The sequence below is a fragment of the Lipomyces doorenjongii genome (genome assembly GCF_038497915.1).
Source record: "Lipomyces doorenjongii strain NRRL Y-27504 unplaced genomic scaffold V1508scaffold_52, whole genome shotgun sequence".
Taxonomy (NCBI): Eukaryota; Fungi; Ascomycota; class Lipomycetes; order Lipomycetales; family Lipomycetaceae; genus Lipomyces; species Lipomyces doorenjongii.
The window spans coordinates 3,699-29,020 of NW_027118119.1; the positions used below are offsets into that span (position 1 = coordinate 3,699).

Genomic DNA, 25,322 nt, shown 5'->3' on the forward strand with positions numbered 1-25,322 from the left:
GACGGAGCCAAATAGGACGCCATAACCTGAGTAATGGAGAAATGCGATTATGATGAAATTTCGTTATTATATTCATCTCTATTAAATGTGAAATAGCGTTTCCCAACACGACACAGAATGCAAAGAAGAACGAATAATATAAACCGATGCTAGTCCAATGCAATACAACACTCCAAGGAATAATGCAGCCTTTAATCTAAAATGCCCAGTAGCGCTGTCCTCTGTAGGACACAGCAACGCTGACTTTTCGCGGCTTCTCCTCCACAGGACGCGAGAATGTCCTTTACGCTCTCATCTATTCAATCGAACGCCTTGACGATGACCTTGTAAAAGGTCTCGCCCTGGATCGACGCGACCTCCTCTTCAAGCGCGGATGGCTGGCGGGAGCCGTCGCCGCCCGCGAAGGTACCGGCGCCCCATGGGGACCCCCCGTGGACTTCGGTAAGATTAGTCAGCTGCGCGAAGGAGGTAGAGTATCCGAGCGGGACGAAAATCATGCCGTGAAACGCATAAGTCGAGAGCGCGTTCATGACTGTAACCTCCTGCCCGCCGCCGGGGGTACCGGTCGAGACGAATTGGCCAACGTATTTACCAGCGAGGGCAGCCTTTGCCCAGAGCGTGCCAGTGGTGTCCCAGAACGCTTTCCATTGCGCGGGGAAGTTGCCGTACCGGGTAGGCACGCCAAACAGGAAGGCGTCATAGTCGAGAAGAGTGTTGGCAGTCGCAATCGGGTAATCCAGCTTGGGAGCTGCGTACATCTTCTGGAGAACCTCGTCAGACAGTGTTTCGGGGATCTGGTAGATGGTCGCGGAGCCGCCGGCCTTCTCGATGCCGGCCCTCTCGGCCTCAGCCATTTGGGCAATATGGCCGTACATGGAGTAGATAATGATCTTTTTCGGTTGTCAGCAAATGAAAATTACCAATGAGCATCGAAGCGGAGCAGACATACCGCAACCTTGGGAGCCATTTAGGTAATTGAATGCAATTGAGCAATTGATTGACTGCGACTTAGAGGGAAAGAAGACTACTGTTCTGAGGACTAGAAAGAAACGGAGATGACTAGAGGGATATATATATATGGCGGAGAGCATTTGCTCAAGAAGATTCCAGGGATCATTAGAGGATCCTTCAAGTTTAGTCAGACATTCAGTAGTCGCCGTCAACACCTTGGTTACGTCATTGAGTAAGCCTGGTTGTAGCAGTTTGGTTGGCCGTCATAGGAAGCATAACGGTTATTTGGCACACGATAAGCTTGACAAAGGTATTGTCAGTCTCCAAGTCATTCGCCGATTTGACGAACCGCGGTTAGCAGCCGTGATCAATCAGCACTACTCCGAAGCCGCACTCCTCCGAACATCCGCCAGCAACCACGAGCTTCTTGAGACGTAGCCAATGAACTCGAGGCATATGCTGCGTGCTTACTCCATAGTTGCTGAGACTATATGCTTTCGTCAGTCAGTTCGTTATAGCGATGCGCATCTAGACTCTCCAACAAAGAGTACATAGTATATATCTATAGAATGACCTAGCTCAGCAGCGGGATGGCTGTCGACTGTCACTTCTCGGTTATGACTCCAAGTAAATGATATCTGTGAGCCGTTTCCCGGGGTTGACGATAAGATTTTGGCTACCTGACTTGGGACGAATAGCATTAGAAGTGTGACTATTGATGCGGGCGTAAGTTGGTAGGAACATCGGCTGCAATGTCGGGCTCTGATGTCATTCCGGTTTCTGACACCCGCCACTGACGCTTTCGATTTGACGCACGGCTTAGCCACAGATTTCGCCGTCGCGACTAAGCACAGCCCCAACGCCTCAGAAACAGTGGCTCACTTATGCCTATATTTGGAGGCAGTGGCGGGAACCCTGCGACCATTCCCTTGGAGACAAGGATTCAAAGACTTACTAATAATATGGGTATTTACGTCTGTACTCACTGGGCAGATGGTGAAACACCAATTCACGATAACCAACTCCATTTTCCTTAAATTATTACAATTTTTCAAAGTATATCCCAGTACAAGTCGTGCCTTACCATTTCTCAACCCACGGGCGGACATCCACTTCCCAAGTCCATGAACTTCTGCCTTGTCTGTGCAAAGCCCAATACGTTTCCGCGACCTCTGCAGGTTTTAACTTTCCATCTTCTACATCAGCTAGGATAGCCTTAGTCCTCTCCAAATCCACTACGGCATCAATGTTCACTGTTGCAACGTGTACTCCCTGTGGTGCAAACTCCCTCGCCAGTGATTGAGAGAGCGCACGAAGAGACCACTTACCCATCGCAAACGCACTCATGCCCGGGTTAGCCTTGAAACTCGCTGTAGCTCCTGTATAGAGGAGAGTTGGGTTCACGCGCTCACCAGATTCCCAGGTCACGTTACCCACAGAATCGAGAAGGAGCGGCAGTACAGCCTTGGCGAATACAGCACCTCCAAATCCTCCACTCTTAAAACCATTCTCAATGTCTTTAAGGTCGGTCTCTAAAAACGGGCTCCTCTTAAATCCAGAAGAAACGTTGTAGACTGCTAGCGTGACCGGCTGTCCTATTTCGCGGACCTTAGCAATAGCAGCGGAGAGTGATTCGATGGATGTGACGTCTGTAGGAATGCCTATAACTGTCGGAACTGACTTGAGAGATTTGATTGCTGGGTCAGATTTGAGCTTAGATATAAGTGGATCCAGTGTGCTCGTTGAGCGTGCGAGGAGAATTAGATCGTAAGCTGTCGCGAACTTTTGGGCCAGTCCGTAAGAAATACCGGGACCGAGGCCGGCGACGATTGCGAGAGCTGCGGCGTTAGTGACATTGACAAAATAACAATACTATCAGTTTGCTTACCCCTTGGAGTCGTCATTCTGTTGCTCGGTATTACTGGCGATACTGATCAGGATAAATTCGAGCTGGGAAAGCTCTTTTCAAGCTGAAATAGTTGAAATCTGGAGATGTGACGTCATCGCTTTATAAGCAACGTACCAGATGTTACCAACATGACTACATCGCAAGCCCGAGAGTGGCTGGCTATTTTGGAACTGTCAATTGACGAGGAGGAGTGTAGTAAAATGTACCGTGAAGTACGAGCCTTGATGTATAATTATACAAATATTTATGCAAGTTTATAACAAAAACTGAACACGAAACCATATTCACCTGTCCTAAGCCAAACGAAACCATATTCACCGGTGTCCTACGCCAAATAATTTAATAATCCGTTTCCTATACAAATCTAATACAAAATCCAATCTACAACGCACGCCAGAAAAGCTTGACCTCAACAGGCAACTGTAACTGCTCGGCCCACTTTCCGTTCCACAAACCCTCCTTCAACCATCCCGCGGCACGCTGGCACGCACCCCAGGCGCCGACACCGCCGTAAAGAAGTTCGCCGTTCTTCCCGACAGTGAATTGACCGGGAGCGACTCTACGTTCGCAAACAAATCGGCCCTTCTCTGTTACAGTGCAGGGACCACGGCTGCTGTGCAGCTCAACTCCACCAAACTCGGAGACGGATCCACGGATCGTAGCGCAAGTACCAGAAGAATACCATTCACCTCCCGAAATGAGGCATCCCTGAGTGCCGTCATTGATGATGACGTAGCCCTTTCCGGTGAATGGCTCCGTCCTGGGAGGGGATGGAGGAGAAGGAACGGGCTTCTTGTCACGGAAAACCTTCGGGAAGTACTTGACACCAGTCTCAGGGCAGGATCCCTTGATTCCATCCGGTTCCGTGAAGATGTACTCGCCATCCTGAGCCCGCCCCTTGACGTTGAAGTGATACCAGACCTCGGAGAGAACACCAGAGCGGGTACAGCCAAGAGTAACGTTATGACCATCAGAGACAGAGCTCAAGGCTTCGAGCATGTCGGACTTATTGAAACGTCTGTCCCAAGAAGGAACAATCCCCGCATCGGCAAGGGCAGAGAATGTATCAAGGATGGAATGGAGATCGACAGCACGAGCTAAGTATTCAATCATAGGAGCAGTAATATTTTCTTGCGGACCATAGCAGGTCGGCGCAAGAGTAGAGATGCAAGTGCCGTGCTTGTTCCACTCGTGCGTCCACAGACTATCGTCGTGACCAGAATTAGACTTCCAGGTATCGCGCATTGAGGCGAGAAGTTCAATGGCACCAGCGGTCTGCAATACGGTCTCGATGCTATTGACGACGCGGGAATCGTCGCAGAACTGCTCGTACGAGCCATCGCAGTTGTCAGGCCATAATCCATGAAGAGTCCACTTATCAGTGGGGCCGACGGCAGGAGCAAAGTCCCAGAACTGAGCGAGAAGAAGCTGGCCACCAGGAGCATTCACGCAGCAAGTGTCGACTGTGTCCGGAGGAGAAACAGGAAGATGGCATGACAGAGGTTCAGGAGTAAGCGCGCATTTGTGGTAATTAGAGACCCGATTGGGATGTTCAAGACGAGAGGGCCCTTGAGTCGGAAAGTGATCGCGGACAAACGGACCAAAGACAGACCGAAGAAGAGATGGAGCCTCGCCATTCGGAGTGTTGAGAACGCCGGTGATGCCAACGTAGATAGTGGCAGCGATGATGGCGATCACAAGCATGAGCATTCGACCAGCCTGACGTTGGCGGCGGCGGCGCTCCTCTTGCAGAAGGGTGCCGGAGACTGAACGAAGCAGTGTAGGACGAGAATTGTACTTGTCCGTGTAGTAGCGCGAATTGTAAACCTGTGGTACATCCTCCTCGGTAACGCTGAAGATAGCCTTGTCGTCGTGATATTCCGGTGGTGACATGGTGGCCCGTTGTGATATGGAGGCTGTCTAATCGAAGCCTATACGACTAACAGACGAGGATTCCAGTGCGAAGCAGACCGCTATATACTCGCGAAGATTTACAATCAGATCAGGCGCGGATGAGCCAAGACGCGCACCCGAAGCGAAAATGACGCGGCAAATGCTGTTTGATTTCTACGTTGTAAATATACCTGAACGGGAGTTGGGGAAGCCCGAAAACATGGGTAAAAGCGCACGTTCGCCTCTCGGAATACCTTACAAGGGCGCTAAGAAATTCATTTGAGCAGAGCTAAACCCAACCTGGTTAGCCTCCGCGAGTTGCGGATTGGGACCGTACGGACTTACGTTTATGGCGAATTAGATGACGGTGCGTGTCATTTATCCATTGACGCATTTAGAAAATGTAAATAGTCGACGCGTCGCGTAGCTTCAATAAACAAGGGGTCTTTCCACCACAATTCAATAATGTCGACTTCTATCTTTAAAGATATTCCCCCTGGCAGTGGAGAAAAATTCTTTGCACTTGCAAATGAAATTATAATGTCGCCAAAAGAGTATGATATCCCATGAGTTTTCCCGCTAGTCAAACTAACGGGTATGCTTTAGATTTGACGATTACTTCCATTATGTCAACAACGTATACAAATTTAAAAGAAGGAATACTAGTACCAGGTTAAATACGAGTACATTTTACTATGAATGCTGCTTGTTGGCGAGCCTACGCACACTAAAATGGATCACGGAATGGAGACTATTAACAGGTCAAAAAGAAACGACGCCACAATCCTCGGCGAGATGCAGATCAATGCAACTTCAAGATGGAGATTGTCCGAAAGTGTGATGAAAGACAAGTTATCTCGTATTCTATTACGAAAACAGATGGTACTCACCATACACACGATTTAGATCGCTCGGACCAAATAAAGAGAAATTCCAGACTACGCGATGCTCTCAGACAGGAGGCAGAAAAATTATACTCTACTCTAGCTATTCTACGAATGGGTTCTAACGAAAGGGTTTCGGTTTAAGAGATTGGGGCTCTCACGTTCGTCCACAGAATATTACAAATCTTCAATTGTCAGCCTTGAGTAAGAACCCTGACGAGCGCTCTGCGAATAAATCTATCACAGTTTGATCAGGCAATTACACGGGCTTTGGATTTTTTGGGAACGAAGCGTTCTCATTACAGAAGATTTTCATCAGTTGATGGACAAGGAAACGAGATCTCTGGTTTGTTTTTGCCCATATGGATCGGGTGGTAACACTTCGACGACGTGGCCATCTAACGATCTTCGACTCGACACATAACACGAATGTATATGGGTACAACCTATTTACATTTATGGTTCGAAATGAATTTGGCACGTGGATCCCCGGGACCCATGCGTTGGTTGAACTGGAAAATTCTGATATTCTGAGCAAGGCTCTTCGCGCGAGGAATGGGCTGTCAATTGGAATGAGATATTTCTTAACTGATGACAGTGCTGTTGAACAATTAGCAGTTAAAATGGCATTTCCTGGTTTGATTGCAGGCTAGCAGGAAGTGTTACATCTGCTTTGCAAAATGCATTCGATGCGAACTCTGGACCGCAGGTTGAAAGCAGCGAGGGAGTCACGGCGGCATCTTCTCATTGCCATGGTCCATAAGACGACAGAAATTAGTTGTGACCATGAGATAGAATTGGAGATTATAGCCGCACCGTCTGAGGAAATAAAGAACTAAATTGTCCGAGAATGGAGCACCACCAAGAGCATGTGGGCAATTATTTCTCGCCAGCACTCTGCTACAAGTTTCTACAACGAATCCACTTGAAGCATTCCACTGCAAAATTAAATTCAGTGTTTCCAGGCGCACGAAGAAGACCAAGTATGTTATACCTTATTGATTCTTGTTTGACTAACAGTTAAATTGACACTATTACTATAGATTTGGATTCGACATTTTTGCCGTCTCATCATGATAAGAGCGCAAAGTTAAGTCTGCACTATTTGTCTTTCACCATATTTATAACCAGACGAGAAGCACAGAAGCTGGGCGAGTGGGCGACGCGCGCAACAGCATCCGATCTGTGTAACGCCAGAGACTTGGCAAGACAGTCATGAGTCATCGCTTCGAATGCGAAATATTAAATAATTGCATTCTGTATTATTACAGGAAGAACATGACGCGTGTTTGCGACGCGTCCGAGCGTGATTGATTTGTTTAGTGAAACGACTGACCACTTAAGCCGCACTATCAAGCTCTGGTGCCAACTTCCGCCCATTGCCGTGTGTCAGAGTAGCTGCTGACATGCGTAGCACAGATCGGACAGATGAACTAAACACGCGCACCAGCCAGACGCTCGCGGTTTTGGTGCCCTCTGTGTCTTTGCCTCCCCCCAGATCATATATATATCCGCTCGTCTCCGCTGCTACTCTTGCCGCCTGATGTTCTATAATATTCCCTCGTCTTGATCTGCAACTTGAATATTCTCTTGTCTCACTCGCCTGTGAGCTTTTCCATCACGAGCCTACTGCCATGGAGCAGCGTATCGGGAAGTCTTTCGGCAAGGCATACTTCCCTCTGCGCCCGCGATGTAGCGGTGCATTTGGAATCCATCTCGAGCAGCAAGTAGATTGGTGGTAGTGAATGGGCAAGGGTTACTCCAAGAACTGACACGACTGAAGAGGGTTCTAAGGGGATGATCTTGCATACGCTAAATGCACTGCCGACTGACAAATTCCGGGTAAATATCTATCACATGCGGCTCATTACTGTGGGTTGATGTGGCTGCAACCCCTGAATCCCAATCGCATATATTGGGAGATGGCGCATAAGCTGGGCAACCCCGTTCAATCTGGCTGGAGCATGTCACGTGAATGTTGTTTGTTTATACCAAATGATTGGATCGACGACTTCGAAATCAATCCAACAAAATATGGACTTTAAGAAACTGTATCTAGAAGAGCAGGACTTAAGGAAACAAGAACAGGATTTAAAGGATTTAAGGAAACAAGCGGAGAATGAGGTACAAAAATCCTAACTTTCAAGAAACAAATGGAGACTGAGCTGAAACCACATTCGAAGAGTTTATTGAATATTGCCACAATCTCCTGTCGGTACCCTTGAATATAGAGACTGATAGCAAACATACCACGAAAGGATCATTAACTGACCCCGCAGGACGCTTGTGTCCTACATATCTTCGACCGTGGTCCGAATTCCCCAGTCTGCAGCAGCGTGTATTCGAGTCGGTCTACAGTTTCCTGCATCCTCCCAACAGAGCTCCATTGCGTCTTTTTCTTCCCGTCAAGAGATTAAGAAGCTTAGAGACCGTGTTTGCGTTCGACCACTTGCAAGTGAGGCTGATCTTGCGGACTACGAAAGGGATACGGTGGAAAACAAAGTATCAGAAGCTATATCCTCATTGCGCCGCATTCCCGCCGCACAGGACTTGCTTGGTCTAGAAGATGAGATTGATTTTTTAATAACCCAAGTGCATTTGACAGTGATCCTTGCGAATCAGCTAAGGACGACTTCCAGAAGCAAAAGCGGTCGGTCGCGGATAAATTTTATGTTCCTTGTGTGAGAGAGGGTGACAGGAGGCTTCTTTACATCATCGAATACAAACCACGGCACTATAATCTCCGAAGTCGGAGTTGCTGTAATGCCAATATTGCGTCGTCTTGTGCATCAGATTCGTCAAACTCATACTCTAGTGATGCGTCGCCTGGACCAAGCAATGTGTCCGGAAGCAACAGGAAATTTACCGAACTCTCCTCGCAGTCGGCCCATGAACAGGCAAGAGGTTCAAAAATCAACGGAAGAACCAAGTGATAGAGAAGAATATATTCCCCATACTTCCTGGCAATACTGTACTCAAGGTTGCTTGATTGGTTTGCGGAATAAAGGGTGTCTAGACCCACGTGCCTTAATGAATGGCGACATCGACGTGGTCAGAAAACCGATCGACATCTTATCGACAACGCCGGCCTCGTGCACCTCATAAGCAACAACTCGACAATGATGTCGACAATCACTGTACTCCGTTGGGTAAGGTGGGGATACGGGGCGCACTTTTCAAGCTAACTCTATTCTCTTATGGATATACTTCCGTTGGCAAAGGCACAACTGATCGGCTATGGCCTGTGGTTCGCAACGAGGCTGATGTGTACAGAGCGCTCCAGAAGGCCCAAGGTTCTGCTGTTCCAGTTTTTCTTGGAACAGTTGACTAGAAGTTGACCTACTTCCTCGAGGGATGTGGGTGTATAAGACACATGCTGTTAATGTCCTGGGCAGGTGAGCAGGCTAATGTAGTGAAGGATGAGAAGGAGCTCTGCGGAGAGTTCAGACGTGCGGAACATGAAATTCGCGAGCTAGGAATACAACACCTAGATCTACATTGGTCCAATGTATTGTAGAATTCCCAGGTCGGTCGCGTTCAGATTATTGACTTCCACCGTTCAAAGCTCTCCAGTCACAGATCAGAAGGCTGAAAATGCGGCATTCCAACTTTTAACAAGATAGTTTAATGAACTGTCCCCTGTAGGGGTCATGTTTTGCAGGGTTGCGTTAATCCTTATGTCGTCGACGATATTTGTTGGCAGGTGATTAGATGGGTTTGTTATTTTACTATTTTTTCTAATTTTTTGTGGATTTTTTGTGTGTTTCTGGCATCGCGCTGTTGTGTAGTTACTGTATTCGTGCGTATTTTATTATTAATTTAGTGGTACAGTGGGCTTGTCTATATCTCGAGTGTCAGAATCCTACCATGAGGATGATGAAATGTATATCGATTGCTAGATCGGGTACCTAAAAGATACAATATCGACGAGGAAAGAAGAAAGAAATAAAAGAGGGATATCGACGGACGCCTTATGGATGACATCGCATTCTTTTGGTATGATACAGTCGATGAGTTTATTACAAGACCCTCAAATATTGTCAACATTTCGTACCTAGTGGTCCCTCAGCAATGAACTTTTCGCTACGCTGAAAGTAGCCGTTGTATGCGCCTGGCCTTTTGCGGCCAGCTTCAACCTGTGTGTGCAAGTGCATCCTAGAGTGAACTAAACCAGTACAAATTATGTGGAAGTCATAATCTGAACAGGACCGACCTGGGAATTCCACAATACATTGGACCAATGTAGATCTAGGTGTTGTATTCCTAGTTTCTTTTACGGAGCAGCCATGAATTTCTTCATAGCTCTCAAACTGCAATGTACCTACTTTAGGTAGTAACGGGTGTCGTAATAAGTGTTGCTATTTCCACACATTCGTCAGATAAGAAATGAAGATACTCGGGGAGAGCGGTCGTGTAAATAACTGTCTCCACCTTCGACAGCTTGCTCAGCCCCGACGCCATGACCAGGCGAGCCCGCTGGCTCACCACTTCCGCCGACACGGCGTTCGCCCTGTACTCAGTCACTATCCGACTGACGCGCCTGTCATGCTGCTGCTGCGCATGGCGCACCAGCTCAGCAACCACTCCTCTCCTCTCGCGAGGTCTTCCAATGCGGGCGTTGCCGGCCGCGACAGACACATGATGCATGGCTCGCAAGTGGCTTCGCACCATGGTCTTTCATTATACTCCCGTTCCAGCAAGCCCGCCGCAACGCACAACGGACACATCAAAGTCCTCGGCGGAACAACAACTCGACCCTCGCAATCTAACGTGGCGAATCCATTGCGCACGGCGAGTTCAAGGGAGCCGCGCGGCGGCGACCTTGCGCGCTCTTCACGCGCCGGAGAAGAACTAACCCGAGCCCGGGTGGTGGCGGCGGTGGTGTTGCGATCTTTCTCGATGTAAGTTGAACCATAATGTCGTAGGCGTGTATAGAATTTGTTTGTTTGTTTTGCTTCGTGGTTTCACACCCGGAATGGAGTCTCCCACAATTGTTGAATCATGCCCTTTGTCTTTGACTTTGCCAGTGATTTGCTGATCTATCGCACGTAAGCTGTGCCAGAGACATGGGTGATAATTATATGCCGGATTGTCGGCTTAAAAACAATGCTTGCCGCGGTCACTTCTACAAATAGGTCAATTACAATCAATGAACTACAAATATGAAAAATCAAAGCTTGTTACCAGCGAAGTCCTTGTCCGTGTGCACTACGTTGATTTAAGCCCGCATCTCGCAATGCAGCAAACCATCGTGTCAACCGAATGCCTCTCTTGCCATCTTCCTTGACTCTGCGGGTATCTAAGAAAAGGTAGGAAAGAGGTAGCAAGACCAGGTCGTACTCGGCTAGCACGCAGTGTGAAGTTCGTATCCATGTTTATTTGTTCCAAAGGTTGAGTCGATGAAAACCTCTGTCATCTATCCACTGTCCTACTTTCTCGTAGTTGCTAAAGCATGGCGTAGTAAGCGCCAGAGACACTCTAGTTTCTTGAAGTTTCTCGATTAGATGGTAGCCGTCTTCCGTTAACAACACGTCTGTAATACAAAGTGTCTGAATGACTGTCAGGGGATGCTGCTCTCTAGTGGAAATATGCAGCCTCTAAGACTGTGGCGGAGGAAGTTTGCAAGACAGTCCTCCGATATTGCATCTATGTGCAGAGCCAGACTGATTGTTCGCTTGAATTCTTCAATCCCAAGATAACATTGTGAAAAGTATGGTGGACTGAATGAGTGGATTTGTCCCTCCGGGCCTTTATGGCTGCAATTATTGGGCGTACTTCAGGGAATTGTCGGTACACCCTGTTTGCAGTCCTTCCAACATCCCCCTCCGACTCGGCTAGTACGGCACTCCGGCCTTTTCGTGAGCTGCCTTGAGCACCATCTTGGCTTTACTGTCCATCATGCCGGTCATACTGTATGGGCATTACTGCTCATTTCTATGCCATTGGCATGACAAATGCAAGCTCCAATGGCGATTGCAAGCTAGCTAGTGGCCATCCTCTCCTTCTCTTCTTTTTCCTCCTCCTCCTCCTCCTCCTTCTTCTTCTTGTCCATTTATGTTTCTTTCTCTTCTTTTTGAATCAGTTCTTGATTGTCCGGTCAGTGCCTCTAACAACTAACTAGCTGCTCTCTCATATGGAATTCGGGAACTTGGTGGCCATTTCACGTAAGGCAAATAAACCAGGAGATGTCCTCAACTTGGGCGCTGATGCGTACATTGCGACGGATGATGAGCCAGATTGTACTGCCAAACATGCTTACACCCTGGATTAAGTCATCTCCACTGTCTCCTCGTCCAAGGTATCTATTGAAACTGACTGAATGCCGAAGTATTGTATCATGATGCTGATCGGAGAAGAGATGCCGATTGCCCAAAAGATTCAGCTCTTGCGCCGCATCGGCTCTTATATCGGGCAACCCAGATGATGGAGCGCTCCCTATTCGTGCCGGTGGTCTTGGTCATGAAAGGAATCAAATTTGGAAGATTCCTCATTGGCAGTCCCAGTGAGATCCGGGACATGTTGCAGCTTGCAGCTGAGAAGATGACCAAACCGTGGATTCAGGAGAAGTGCTGCCTCCGCCATGTTTCTTAGCACCGCCGGACAATTCCCAGCTGCCGTCATGGCTTCGCCTGCTACCGTCGTCAGAAGGAACAGTTAGGTTTTCACTCCAGGTTTCTTTATTTCCCCACTTGGGTTTCTGTTAATTCCCGGAGGGTTTCCCTACGCCGTTGTCCAAGTGGATGTTCCTGTCCTCTCTTAACTCGAGAATCTATACACATATACGAGCACGCTAGCTACCATGCCAACCCAGAAATATATCTTGTTCGCGTGCACTACACACCAGTAACACCCAGCCACGCCGTGTCTGGCTGGTGCTGCCCGTCGTTATGTCAGTCCTCCGGTTGCCTATGCTTCAGATTAATGCCATCCCCGGTTGGGCCAGTCGTTGGCTGTCGGAAAGACAGTCGAAATCCCATCACTGCCTACGAGTCCACGCAATATAGGGGAAGCTGCCATCAACGTCAACCTGCGTTTCCTCGCGAGCCGGTCGCTCAGCACTTGTTTCATACGTGTCCTCCGAGTGTTTGGTGGTGGCACTTGAGATTCCGATTCTTCATTTTCGTGGCTGACTACATGGAGTTCTGTGCAAGTGGAACTGTTATAATACCACTGTAAATAACGATTGTTGTCCTTCATGATACTGATGCTATGAAAATATACTTAACGGGACACTGTATTAACCAACATCTTAACCCTTTGTATTAAACCCACTAAAACATACATTGCATCGTCACATACCGGGTCATACTTCCAAACAACCAAATGAAAAATGTACAAAACGTAACTAATCTCGTGGCGAAAATATACACAGAATGCCAAGCCAAAACTTACCCATGACAAATACCAAACCCGACCCATGCATGAATACAAAAAATGGTAAACAGAACTGAATCTACACTCGCAAGCACCAAGCGATAAAACCGACCGTTACTGCTGCTACAATACTCCAATAGTAATCCAGCTCAACTGCGAGCCATACTAGCAGTGTCCCCAATGATGGTGCCTGCTTCATAACTGCAAAGTAATCATTCATAGTCGCCGCATGTACCAAATATGTACCCAACACAATAGCAACAAACATTAGTATCATCTGTATACCAATTGACGAATGTGTGGGATGGACAGTGGAATGTAGCACGAAGAGTACGGCAAGGGCAACCAGAGCACGTCTCGCCAGGTCACCGAATATCAGCGCTTGTTGATATTGACGATACACGAGTACGTCAAGGACAGCGTGTACGGAAGCAAGTGGAACGACAACCATTGCATAATCGAGCAGGAGAAATGCATATTCTTCACGGGAACTGGGATCAGCTAATGAGGACAGGTTTGCTCTGCCGGCTATTGTCGGGTGCTCTTCACTCGGAGGCTTTGTGTCTTCGTGAAAACTAACAGACTTTGTCTTCTTGCGCGGCGACGGACTTATGTCTCCATTTGGTAGTAGTGACTCTATTGCAATCGGTTGTCCAGAGGAATCCGCTACCGATGTGATGGGCGGTGCATTGGACGTAGTCGTTTTCAGCGCTGGTTTAAAGGCTGACATAATGATGAGTGCTGAGCAGGCCGCGAGTTCAATGTGCAGTGGCGAGAGATGGATGCGGCATAAAACAGTCGAATTTGAGTTGGCTGTCGCCGGAACGACGACGTTATAGCGGAATTGAACTGCCGTCTTCGACCTTCCCGGTGCTTTTCCAACACACACTTGCTAGTTAGCGATGCTGAAGTAGGCGCGGCGCGATGGACGTGTATTGCAGGGTTAGGGTCTGTTTATAGGCTCACATAGTTCAGTTTACCCGGCGCTTTCTCACATTGGGCCTCACTTTGCAAACACATACGTCTTGACAGTCGCTTTCGGCGATATACGTAGTTAGCAGTGCGCACTGTCAATGATGCGTATCAGAAAACTCATTATTATTATCCTGATCCCAGTTCTCGCTTGGTAGTGTGCACTTTCAAGTTATGAGTCCTCCTCAACACTGACGATAACACCACAGGTTGATAACGAAGTACGTACTGCGGCCACCAAATGTGCGTACACTGAGCTCTCACTTTGCACATAAGCGCATCGCGATGATAATCGCACACCCAGACGACGAGGCCATGTTCTTCGGTCCTACGCTCAACGCGCTCCGGCAGCTCGCAATTCAGACCAACCTCGGGTCGCCAGCACTGCCCGAGACCAATCTGCGTATTCTCTGCCTATCAACCGGAAATGCTGACAGCCTCGGTGAAACACGCACAGGCGAATTGCGTTCTTCCGCTGCTCACTTTGGAATTCCGCCATCGAACGTTATTATCTTTGACGACCCACGGGTACAGGATCAAATGGGTGTTAAATGGCCCACGGATGCAATCGCCTCGCTTGTTGGGCCGCATCTTACAGATGTTGAGGTAGTGATTACATTTGACAATGGCGGCGTTTCGGGACACGGCAATCATATGTCGCTCAACATCTTCGCGCGCGAATTCTTGAGCGGGCAGGGGGAGATTCAGCGAGAAGTCTGGATGCTTAAATCCACCTCCATACTCCGCAAATACGTTTCTTTCTTGGATATTCCGTATACATATGTTTCCAATCATATGTTCAACAGAAACAGCAAGACGGAGCGATCGTTAGTGCTCGTGAGTGACGTGAGGGAGTATGCGAACACACGCGACGCGATGACCCAGGCGCACAAGTCTCAGATGCGGTGGTTTAGATGGGGATGGATTTCATTGAGCAGATATATGGTTGTTAATGACTTGCATTTGTTGTAAGCATGGTCAATAGGTTTGGATTGTAGTAACTTATAGTTTGTATATGTATATAATCGGCTTCTTCATTTATTGGTGCATATTTGAGTACAGTACAGTGACTTTGTTCTACTCAGTAATAAGATGCTTATTCGACTAACCTATCATTTCGTTAATATATTGCAACTGAGTTGAAAAAGCGTAGCTCCAAAGAATAATCACAACCATTTTCAGCCGCATAATGAGAGGCTGAAATTGGTACGCGACAATGAACCGCCAGTGCATGGCCACGAAATAAGACGATATGAACACACGTAAATTTAATATAATACAGAAGATATTAGAAAGAAATATACATGGAACCAATCTTCCTTCCAAACATACTAGTTATATATGCAAAACTAATTTACAATCTTTATAGTGATGAAGAATATGTACAATGGTCGATCTCAATGCTGTGCCCAATCCTTGGCAGTTTTCTTCACCGCCTGCTTATTTACAAAGCATGTCCTTTCATCTCAGCACATTTCAAGACACTCATTTATTGTTTTGAGGACCTGGCATACCAGGATGCCTTTTTTTCCAGCGCTGCGCCTGCAACAGCTCTCTGCGGCTCGACAAAAATCGTCGCATCTGTTCGACTGCACTAAGCTCTGGCGAATCTTTAGAACTATCCAAAATCTGCTTGTACTCCTGCACCTTGCGCGTTTGCTGATATCGTGCAAGCAAATCCTTCATCTTCCGAACTCGGAGTTCAGCGTTATCTGTATGTGAAATGTCAAGCCACTCTTGCTGCAATTTCTCCTTGTATTCTTTGTTCCGACGACGGATCTCGTCTCGAACATACAGAACACTCTGTCGTTGCCGATATGTCAGGCGTCTGTAGTCAATCTTGGAGTAATCAATAGGTTTCGACATATTCAGCGGCCAACGTAACCATTCTCTTCTGAACCATCGCGGAAGTCCAATTGATATAGGCATAATCGCTGCCTTGACGTGCCCTTTCGTTAGGAAAACTTGATGACGTCCAGCAACAGTTGCCTGCTGCTCGCGACCAGCTTTAGCTTTTCTCAGGACGATATGTTTCACATCGTAGCGGTTCTTTCGCGACCGTTTCACCCTAGCCCATCGTTCACCTTGGGAGCGTACTTCGCCCTCTCTGTACTCTTTGACGTTGGTGATAAAACAAGAGTGAATATCGACGGGACTTATGCCCATGGCCTCCAGCGTGATCAGTGCCCAATTGTACGTCTTGATGTCTCCCTCATGCAACGCCAAACGTCCGACGATTTGTACTGACAACGCGGTTGGTTTTGTACCATCGAATATCGACAAGTCGAACTTTGTCGCACTTAGTGGGTATGAAGATTCGGTCTCCGCTCCTGACACGACGCCAAGTCTCCGTAGAGCGTAGCGATGCTCCTCGAGAATTCGTGACCTTTTCTGCTTGTCTCGCTTAAGTCTCCTCCCAGGAAAGCGATGTTTGTAAAGAAACAATTCTGGATCTATTGCCGACGCTCTCGGTCGTGTAAACGCCAAATCGTCATCGGACGACTGATCTAACGCGCGTGCCAGGCGACGCAGTTCCGCACTCATGATCAGTTCACGATTTTTTCGTCGACCCGAACTGCTCTCAATATCTATTGTTCGGTCAAGCAAAGATTGCAACACGTTCCGAGCTTTCGCAACGCCAATGTCCCGTGAAACATAAGTCAGCAGTGTGCCGAGATAGTATCCCTCGTCGTCTGGCTTGACATGAGACAAAGCGGTCGATGCAATTTCGTAATCGTGCTCCAGAAATGCTTTGTGCAAGACTGCTTTCCATCCCTCGCCGGTTAAATGTGCCGGTGACTTATGTAAGAGATTTAATGCCTCGGCCAACCCGTGATTCTCATACATGTCGTTGACCAGCATGCCGAACTCATCCGATGATATTTTGTCGACGTCGTTGATAAGGCGGATCATTGAATCTCTGGCGTTTTGGTCTCCACGTTTGATACTGAAAAACAACACTTGACGCAGCATGCTTCGCGAGTAAGGCCGCTTGACATGACGTAGTATCTGACCAGCTAATAGTGTGTTATCGGTGCGCGCAGCGAAGTTAACTATGGCCTCGACTATGGCGGACGATTTCATAGCTGCAACATTCAATCTGACAATGAATTCGTGTGCTTGCCTGTACAATCTCGCCTTGCTCAACGCATGTAATATCTCGGCGGTCAATTCAGGAGGGGGATGGGTGCTGGGCATATGTCGCTCCATTAGTCTGTAGTGTCTGAGCGCACCTAAAATATTTCCGATACTGAGATGACGGGTAATCGCGGATATGTAGAAGGAGATTGGGATACGCTCAATCGCTGTTTGCTGCTGAAAGATTAGGTTGAAGACAGCATCGGGATCATGAATAAAGTTCGGCGAATCTGGCATTTCATCCGTAAACTTGAGCGTAAGTTCCATGACCTTGAACTGATGTTCTGGAAGTATATTGCCACCGAGTCCTATCAGTTCTTTCCACAAATCTACCACCATGCCCAGCTCAACTAGCGAGCTGTCGTACTCTATTGAATCAAGGAGACGACCCATGATGACATGCAGCAGATTCAGCGGAACAAGTTTAGCACGTTGATCTGTTGGAGCCGAGCGCAAGATTTTGACGACTAACGATCCGGCCGGGAAATCGTACCCGTATTCGAGAGCGAGATGAATTACAATGAGCGAAAGCATCATTCGAGCGCCTTCTGGATTGAATTCGGACGATGCTTTGATCTGAGATCCAAGCCAGAGGATTTGGTTTCGCTCGTGTCTATGACCAGGTGGACTGAGTAGCTTGCACACATTCCTCAATTCTGCGGATCCGTAAATGCGGCAAAGTAACGAGGCAAAATTTGCTGGCGGCAATTTGAAAAGAAGCGACGCGAACGAGTCTAGGACAGTCAAGCGCACATCTTTGTCAATTGGGAACGCGATGCAAAGCAAGCGAAGAACTTTGTCCAGCTTGCCAGTACTTCCTCTTGTGTAGAGATCCAGAATGATATTATACGGAGTAGGGTTCTCATTCGCTCGCTGCAGGATTGGCAGAATTCGAGCGACGATTCTCGCCGGCAAGTCGACGTTCATGTCATTGAGTTCCTTATCGAGATGCATGAAAAAAAATTGTCGAGGTAAATTCGCCCTTTTGTATTCTTCGGGCACTTCCCACTGGTCGAATTCGGGCTTCTGTACTTCCTTGCGACGAGGGAAGATATTTACCGGCATGAAGACGCCTTCGGTTTCGCGAAGCGCGGAGTAATCCTCAAGTAGCCGTATATTTCTGATGCTGATATCTTTTGGATCGTTGTAATGCACTGTCTTGCGAAGAAAGACGTTGAATGGAATTGGACCATATCGCTTGACATATCGTTTATACCGTACATACTCTCTATACTGATCCTGAGTCAATGACAACGCTCGGCTCTTGTCTGCTTCTTGAATCACATATGCATCGCGCGCTGTAATTCCTGGAGGACGGGTGTAGGTCGTGGCATCAAGCTCTGCCGTGTTCGGGTTGCCGTCGAATAACTTTTCGACGGACTGCACGACATAGTCTGATGTGATATCGACAGATTGTTCATCAACCAGCGGTTCCTTTTTCGGTCGATCCGGATTAAGTGGTGGTCGAATATGCCGAGGCGATTTGAGAAGATTGTACCAGCCTAGATTTTTTGACTCTGACGTTTGAGCGTCCGTATGTTGAGAGTGGTGTTGTTCATGAATTAGTTCATGTGGTGCGTCGTCGTCAGCTGTTGTGGCTTGTAGATGCCGAGAATCTGACGAGACATCCGCGTGCGGTCTGGGCTTGACAACGTACGGCGTCAATTTATCTGGTATGATCGACCACTGGTTTTCGGCCACCCCATATGCTTCTTCCTCTCGAACTCCGTACGTTTCTTCTCGTACTTGCACAACCTCGTGCCCGATATCCTTTTGGACCGGCGGATCGCGCCCATTGTCGACCAGCTCGTCCTGTCGCGACGGAGCACCGGAACTGATCGTCCTGCTTCGAAACCGCACCATCACCTCCCAACGAGTATCGAGCGGTTTGCGAAGCCGGACAACGCTCAGAGCCTTTTTCCGGTGTAATATACACGCCATTGCAATTGCACGCCTGGGACATTGCTGCACAGGTACGACGGGAAGGGGCACGCGTAACGCCGACCTGCTCCATTCGCGGATGACCTTGCATGTCAGCGCCGGGCGCATACTCTCGTTCTTTGTAGCGAATGGTTACCGGAACATGCAGGACTATAGCCCCCGGGATGTCGCGCTTATATTATGTGGCTGTGCCAATGGCGTGAGATATGCATATGAAATTCTCTCGACTGCGCTTTTATGTTAAGATATTATTATCTGGGAAACAAGCTGGGCGACTTACCGGATTCTATACACGCCAACTCCTGGCATCGGCGAACCATGGAATTCCGTCAATTTTCTTGGGCAAATAATCTTGATTAATACCAAATCGTTATCGCGTGAGCTGCAACTGAGGCCGATTTCGGGTGTGAATGCTGAATGCCGCGAAAAACAGGAGTAGGAATTTTTGGTTGTCAAATGCCGTCCCGAAGAAAAATTATTTAATGCTGGGTTCTGAATTTCAACCATAAGATTGGAGCGTGTTACAGTTTCATTGGTGGCATTTATTTGAGTGATGAAAGAATACAGGCTAACTGTGTTTAGAAAAGCGTGGTCCGTACTGGAGCTTATTATGGTCGTGATGTAATCTCTCTCCTGGCTATCAGGTTTTAGTACGAAGCCCTTGCGGCTCAGTTTATCAGAAGACAGCATTTCACCTTCCGACGAATATATTATTCTAGTTAGTTACGGCTTTCAAATTCTACAGTTTTGTTAGTGCCACTTAAGTCCTCCTAGATAGATAAATATATTTTGTATTCTCTCGGTATGCGGTGCTATCGGCATGTAATTTTTGTTGGCTAGTCCATTCGTAAAGTTCCCGGGCCAAAAGAGCGCTGAAATCCAAAGTTGCCCGGCAGTGACGTAATAGAGGCTCAGCAAAGCGTGAATATTCTGCCCCTCTAGTTCACAGCCCACAATCTCTTCGCCATCGCCGAAGGCCAGCAGGATGTGCACAGTAGTGGACGCCCGCATCCACGCGCTGTCTTCTGATTTGGAGCTTCTAGCATCGACAACGCTTCCAAGTCTATATGCGCCGCGTCTCGGTCTCACATCTGCAAATGCTTCCTCCACAGCGCTCGACGAACTGTCAACGTCAGAAGCAGACGATTTGCTCGATGCAACTGAGCCCTTGCTCGTGGCACTGAATCAATTGCTTATTCGTCCCGGTGGGTCGTTGCCGTCGGTCAAGACTCTTGAATCCACTCTGCGGGCGTACCTCATACATTCATCTGACGCGAAGCACGCAAAGTCTGGCAAAGAAGAAGTACGCACGTATTCGGGATCAGGAGAACTGGACGATGAGGACCCGTGGGATGGTTACGAGGACTCGTCATCGGATTGCACGAAACAAGTCGAATGGCTTATTGTTGCCGCGGGAGCCGTGGTTTTGTACGGACGGTTGCTGGACGTTTTATTGAACCAGACGCTACCACTTTCCGAGGACATTTTCTACTGGGACAATGTGCTTTCGGGGCCAAGTGGTCTGGTTGTGTATTCTATCCAGAGTAAGTCGTTCATTTTGCTATTACGCTCATATATGAACTAACCAAACAGCGGCGCCTTTTCGCTTCGTCAGCCTTGCACAGGAAATTTTCACGGACGCCCGCCAACGAATGACGGCCCAGCGCCCGTCTCTTTCCGACTGGATCACGACCCTGCGGGCATCAGTCCACCGGCACCGCATATCGATCCGCCGATTGTCAGTGCTGACACGCGCCGTGGCCCCTACGGCCGTGTTCAAGCGCGCCATGTCGCCGCTGTCGACAGTCTATAAGGACGTGCAAACAAAACAACAGCAGCTGCGCCAACTGCGCGACGCGCAGGCCGCGGCACTTGGCCTGCTCGTTGGTGAATCGCTTCATTTTCGCCATGATACGGACTGGCGGCGGACTGTCGAGCGCGTGGTCGACGTGATGCAAGCGATCGTGTCCGGCGTGAGCGAAAGCGGCAGCCAAGTTGACAATTTCGAAGCCAAAGTGTTCTCCGTGTCGTCCTCCCGGCGGTCCCGGCGGCCACCGTATCTCGTCGCGCAGAAAATACTGGCCATGACGTCAGACGCTCTGCCGGCGCAGTCGAAATCCCTCGCGGCAGTTGTCCGCAGGGCAGGAAAGCCATCCGCGCTGACGCGATACTGGCCCATTTGCGTATGCACGCTCGCATTCTCTGGCACGCTAGGGCAGATCCTGTTTAACCGGCGCGCGAGCATCGCGCAATGGCTCGCGGACGCGTCCACGACAGCGCTCGACTTCTGGAACAACTGGGTCGTCGAGCCAGCCAAGAACATAATCTCGACCATCCGGCACGACGACTCCGCACAAGTTGCGATCGTCGGCCGCAAGAGTCTGCAAGCCGACATGCAGAGCCTCGAGCGCATGGTGGTGGACTTCGCGGTCGACAGCACCGAGAGCGGCTTATCGCCTGGCGAAATCGAGGCAGTCCGCGCTGGGGTTCGGGAAGGCGACGTGTCGGCCGTGTTGCGGGTGTACGAGCAAGAACTCAAGGCGCCCCTCAAAAACGCCGTCCGTGGCGAGCTCATCCGGACGCTCTTGATCCAGGTGCAGAAAACCAAAGTCGACGTCGAAGTCGCAATTACGGGCATCGACCGGCTGCTCAAGTCGCAGGAGCTCGTGTTTGGCGTCGTCGCGGCGCTGCCGAGCTCGATCGCATGCTACTTTGCGGTCGGATGGGTGCGGCGACTGTATTCGGGCAAAGGCATGAAGAGCCGGGCGGATCGGAAAGCGACTGTCGTGCGAACGCTGGGGAACGTCGAGCGCATGCTGACGGTTAGGAGCGGTGAGGGCGAGTGGCTGTCGTACCGTGACGAGGGACTCGTGCTTTGCGAAGTGCACATTCTCCGCAATAGTGCCGACGTGATTCCGCGGGAGTTGCGGGCGGACTGGGCCCGGGATTTGGGGGATTTGGAGGACATCAAGCTCGGGGTGCATAGACAGCGGGATACAGTCGAGCGGATTTGGAGAGTGTACGGGCGATTTTTTGAGTAATCTACGTCGTGATATTTATTCCGTCCTGTGCCGGCCTCCTTCGTCGAACTTCACACCCAAATCATGCAATAATATGTAGCCAAATTACAAACCCAAAACTCCAAAAACAAGCGTTTATCCAATACATGCTGCAACAACGAGGACGAAAAAAACACTCACTTCAAAGTGCCAGTACTACTCGACCCTATGTAATCATCGTACATCTCGACCTGGACGGAGCGGTGGATTTTGAGATGCCCCATTTCGATGTCCTTCGCCAGGTTGTCGAGCCGGTCCGTATTGTGCACGCCAGTGAACGATCGCCAGAGTGAATCGCCGTGCTGGAAAATCTCGTCCATTTCCTCCAAGGTACGCTGCTTTGTTTCCGGTGCCGCGATCCAGACGTGAATGAACGCAACCAGATTAAAAGATCCGAAAATGAAAAACATGCGCCAGCGGATGGCGCGTAGGAGTGGCGGGACAGCAAGCCCGAGCGTGAAGTTCGCTGCCCAGTTTGTCGCGGTCGCGATGGAGACGGCTTTGGCTCGGATGCGCAGCGGCATGATTTCGGGAGGGTACATCCACGAGACGGGGCCCCAGGAGACAGCGAAGGAGGCCACTGTCATGTAAGAACAGGCTTGGATGCAGCGCGTCGCGGCAGGATGGCCCATGACTATCCACGTATAGGATTGGTCGGGGACCGGGTTCGGTTCGCCGTAGCGGGCGAGCAGGCCGGCGATGAGAAAGAGCCAGAATGCGATGCTGAGCGCACCGAGCAGTAAAGCCGGCCGACGGCCCCAGTGATCAGTCCACAATATCGACGGAATGGTCATGACCATATTGATAATGTATTGAATCGACGAGGCCAGGAGAGTGTTGGAAATGCCGGCAGAGTCGAGGATGTACACGACGTAGTACATGAGCACGTTGATGCCGACCAGCTGGGACCAGCCTTGGATGGCCATACCGAGAAGCACCCGTTTGCGCATTTTCTTGCCAAACAGCTCGCGGTAGCTATTCGACTCTTCTTCGCGCTCGAACCGGATCTGGTCTTCGATTTCTTTGTATTCCGCTAGTACTAGCGGGTCGTTGATGTCGCCGTCTGGGGTACGTAGGAACGCGAGTACTTTCAGGGCCTCGTCCCAACGGTCCTTGCTCGCCAGCCAACGCGGCGACCGGGGAAACCAGAAGAGGCCGACAAAGAGTAGGACAGCTGGCACGGATTGGATTGCCCAGGGCAATCTGAACGCCGCCTGCGAGTTGAGGGACGAGCACCCGTACTGCACGAAATATTGAATCATGATGCCCCAGGTGACAGCGAATTGTTGGAGCGAAACTACTCGGCCGCGGATCTTGCGAGGGGCGATTTCGGACTGGTATATGGGGACGAGGGAGGATGTCAGACCGACGCAGAGACCAGCGATGACACGGCCGACAATAAGCATCGAAACGCCGTTAGACGCGGCTTGTACACTGAGAGAACATTTAGCGAGGATCTGTCGAATAAAAAACAAGCGGCAATTGCGTTACCTTGCGCCGATGCACCAGAGGATAGCGCCTAGTTGTATAGCTACCTTTCGCGATAACCTGAGTCCGCCGTCAGTCGTGTGCGATTGTGAATGTCGCCATCAAAGAAGGAGGCTTACTGGTCACCTAGAATAGAGGAAGATAAAGCCCCAACGAGTGACCCGGCAGCCATGGCACTCGTAATGCCGCCCTGGCGCGTTCCGAGAGGATTGCCGTAGTAGTCCCTGTACTGGTCTGTCCCGAGGACGCCGGACATGGACGAGATGTCGAATCCGAAGAGAGTGCCGCCCAGGGCCGCGAACGCGGAGATCGTGTAGACATTGAGCAGGCGGACCATCTAGACAGGAGCAGGAGACCGCAGACAGCAGACAGTCCACCCGACGCGTGGAGCTGGTAAGTCTGGAGGGCAGGAGTTTAGAGTAGCGGAGATGAGCCGACGACCCCGGCCCCGCTTTGGAATAGGGCACAAAGTTGGTTCGAACTTGCGTTCGGCATTGCTGTGCGGCGTCGGGGCGGGACCTTGTTACCAGCGATATGCTGCGCGGCGATCTCACATAATTAGGGCTGGGTATCCGCCATCCGCCATCCGCCATCCGACAAACTTGTAACGCAACTTCATAAGCGAGTGTGCCACTGCAAATAAGCCCTAATCCTAAGTTTTATTATGACGTGGAACATATGAAAGTATTCCCCTTGCATTTTCCGCACTTCCCTTACGTCCTTCATTGCCTTATTCATTCTTTATTGCGGCACGCTTTGTCAATATTGATGGTCTTATCTGGTTCCTAGTTCCATGGTGTTCCAAGCCTCGTTAGATTTGGTAATAGGCTCTGTTGGTAATGCACTCTTGTTTAATCTACTGCTAGCATGATGGAAGCGATGAAGTAGCCCCGCTCGAAGATCGACTCAGTAGCGCTTAACCTATAGCTCTGCTGATAGTCCTCCTGATTCTGAGGTCTTTCCCTCTGAGTTAGTCTCAGCATTCAGTGTTCACTGGAGATTCAAGATGATGCCCATGCCTCGCATGTAAGCCTCAAGAACGTCTCGAAGTATTGAGCCTTCAAATCTGAAGCCAAGAGCTGGCAATGTTGAGACTACTTTGATATATCTGGCCTAGACAGCTATGTTCGTTGTTTAGCGCATTTTCGGAATTTAATAACGCAAGACATACTCCACGCTCTGAGGTCCGGTAATGCTGCAGAAGCTTGTGCAATGTGCGACAATTTAAGCAGTCGAGAACCATGCTCCTTTGAATATCAAGGTGTTCTAGCAATCAGAAATGGAAAGAGGTTTGCAAATTACTTGATCCAGCCCGATAAATATTCGCTGGAATTCAACATTTCGAATGTTAAGCGCTGGTTTGCAAGTAACGAATCAGATCTGCAAGTTCCTGTAGCTTCAAAACCACATGGCTTTACTGATAATGATTGCGCTCGTCTTAAGCGGATTCATGACATGTTCAACGATCTCACCTTATTTATCTCAAATAAGAGGCCTCAGATCAGTCTGACTGTCCCGATATACTGCGATATCCATTGAGTTACCTGGCGACGCATTAGAGCGGGAGTGGAAAGTTCTTAATAGACAGGGATATTGCTGCTGCAGTCAAAAACGGGATGAGAAAGTATAAGAAATATTATACCTTCATGAACGCAACGGATACTTACTATACTGCAGCCGATGTATAGTGCAGACAATGACTTAGAGTCTAGG

At 49.1% G+C, this 25,322-nt stretch overlaps 10 protein-coding genes across 10 annotated transcripts; 4 read left to right on the top strand and 6 right to left on the bottom strand.

The window, feature by feature from the left end:
• Window positions 1–284: 284 nt before the first annotated feature.
• On the bottom strand, window positions 285–995 carry V1508DRAFT_422704 (flavoprotein-like protein). Its single transcript, XM_066941050.1, has 2 exons — window positions 950–995; window positions 285–890 (listed from the first exon to the last, which is right to left on the bottom strand). Exons 1-2 carry the CDS (start codon window positions 965–967, stop codon window positions 300–302), a joined length of 609 nt encoding a protein of 202 aa, XP_066794061.1. The 5' UTR covers window positions 968–995; the 3' UTR covers window positions 285–299.
• Window positions 996–1,960: 965 nt separating this feature from the next.
• V1508DRAFT_441092 (uncharacterized protein) lies at window positions 1,961–3,040 on the bottom strand. The gene is made up of 2 exons (XM_066942278.1): window positions 2,840–3,040; window positions 1,961–2,789 (listed from the first exon to the last, which is right to left on the bottom strand). The coding sequence occupies exons 1-2, from the start codon at window positions 2,853–2,855 to the stop codon at window positions 2,032–2,034; spliced, it is 774 nt and encodes a 257-aa protein (XP_066794062.1). The 5' UTR covers window positions 2,856–3,040; the 3' UTR covers window positions 1,961–2,031.
• A 15-nt stretch (window positions 3,041–3,055) lies between these two features.
• V1508DRAFT_422709 (ribonuclease T2-like protein) lies at window positions 3,056–4,976 on the bottom strand. The gene has a single exon (XM_066941051.1). The coding sequence runs from the start codon at window positions 4,751–4,753 to the stop codon at window positions 3,242–3,244; it is 1,512 nt and encodes a 503-aa protein (XP_066794063.1). The 5' UTR covers window positions 4,754–4,976; the 3' UTR covers window positions 3,056–3,241.
• Window positions 4,977–5,190: 214 nt separating this feature from the next.
• V1508DRAFT_422710 (uncharacterized protein) lies at window positions 5,191–6,927 on the top strand. The gene is made up of 3 exons (XM_066941052.1): window positions 5,191–5,307; window positions 5,360–6,620; window positions 6,681–6,927. The coding sequence occupies exon 2, from the start codon at window positions 6,000–6,002 to the stop codon at window positions 6,288–6,290; it is 291 nt and encodes a 96-aa protein (XP_066794064.1). The 5' UTR covers window positions 5,191–5,307; window positions 5,360–5,999; the 3' UTR covers window positions 6,291–6,620; window positions 6,681–6,927.
• A 5,913-nt stretch (window positions 6,928–12,840) lies between these two features.
• V1508DRAFT_422718 (uncharacterized protein) lies at window positions 12,841–13,897 on the bottom strand. Its single transcript, XM_066941053.1, has one exon. The coding sequence runs from the start codon at window positions 13,739–13,741 to the stop codon at window positions 13,091–13,093; it is 651 nt and encodes a 216-aa protein (XP_066794065.1). The 5' UTR covers window positions 13,742–13,897; the 3' UTR covers window positions 12,841–13,090.
• Window positions 13,898–14,030: 133 nt separating this feature from the next.
• Window positions 14,031–15,130, top strand: V1508DRAFT_422719 (putative deacetylase LmbE-like domain-containing protein). Its single transcript, XM_066941054.1, has 2 exons — window positions 14,031–14,137; window positions 14,193–15,130. The coding sequence occupies exons 1-2, from the start codon at window positions 14,085–14,087 to the stop codon at window positions 14,953–14,955; spliced, it is 816 nt and encodes a 271-aa protein (XP_066794066.1). The 5' UTR covers window positions 14,031–14,084; the 3' UTR covers window positions 14,956–15,130.
• A 5-nt stretch (window positions 15,131–15,135) lies between these two features.
• Window positions 15,136–19,523, bottom strand: V1508DRAFT_374497 (uncharacterized protein). Its single transcript, XM_066937554.1, has 2 exons — window positions 19,343–19,523; window positions 15,136–19,289 (listed from the first exon to the last, which is right to left on the bottom strand). Exon 2 carries the CDS (start codon window positions 19,168–19,170, stop codon window positions 15,469–15,471), a length of 3,702 nt encoding a protein of 1,233 aa, XP_066794067.1. The 5' UTR covers window positions 19,171–19,289; window positions 19,343–19,523; the 3' UTR covers window positions 15,136–15,468.
• A 391-nt stretch (window positions 19,524–19,914) lies between these two features.
• On the top strand, window positions 19,915–22,171 carry V1508DRAFT_441098 (ATP synthase regulation protein NCA2-domain-containing protein). Its single transcript, XM_066942279.1, has 2 exons — window positions 19,915–20,606; window positions 20,656–22,171. The coding sequence occupies exons 1-2, from the start codon at window positions 20,048–20,050 to the stop codon at window positions 22,101–22,103; spliced, it is 2,007 nt and encodes a 668-aa protein (XP_066794068.1). The 5' UTR covers window positions 19,915–20,047; the 3' UTR covers window positions 22,104–22,171.
• Window positions 21,971–24,154, bottom strand: V1508DRAFT_390228 (general substrate transporter). Its single transcript, XM_066937914.1, has 3 exons — window positions 23,729–24,154; window positions 23,613–23,669; window positions 21,971–23,555 (listed from the first exon to the last, which is right to left on the bottom strand). The coding sequence occupies exons 1-3, from the start codon at window positions 23,944–23,946 to the stop codon at window positions 22,259–22,261; spliced, it is 1,572 nt and encodes a 523-aa protein (XP_066794069.1). The 5' UTR covers window positions 23,947–24,154; the 3' UTR covers window positions 21,971–22,258.
• A 667-nt stretch (window positions 24,155–24,821) lies between these two features.
• Window positions 24,822–25,148, top strand: V1508DRAFT_434217 (uncharacterized protein; the record flags this gene model as incomplete). The annotated part of the gene is made up of 1 exon (XM_066942017.1): window positions 24,822–25,148. The coding sequence occupies one exon, from the start codon at window positions 24,822–24,824 to the stop codon at window positions 25,146–25,148; it is 327 nt and encodes a 108-aa protein (XP_066794070.1).
• Between the last annotated feature and the right edge of the window lie 174 nt (window positions 25,149–25,322).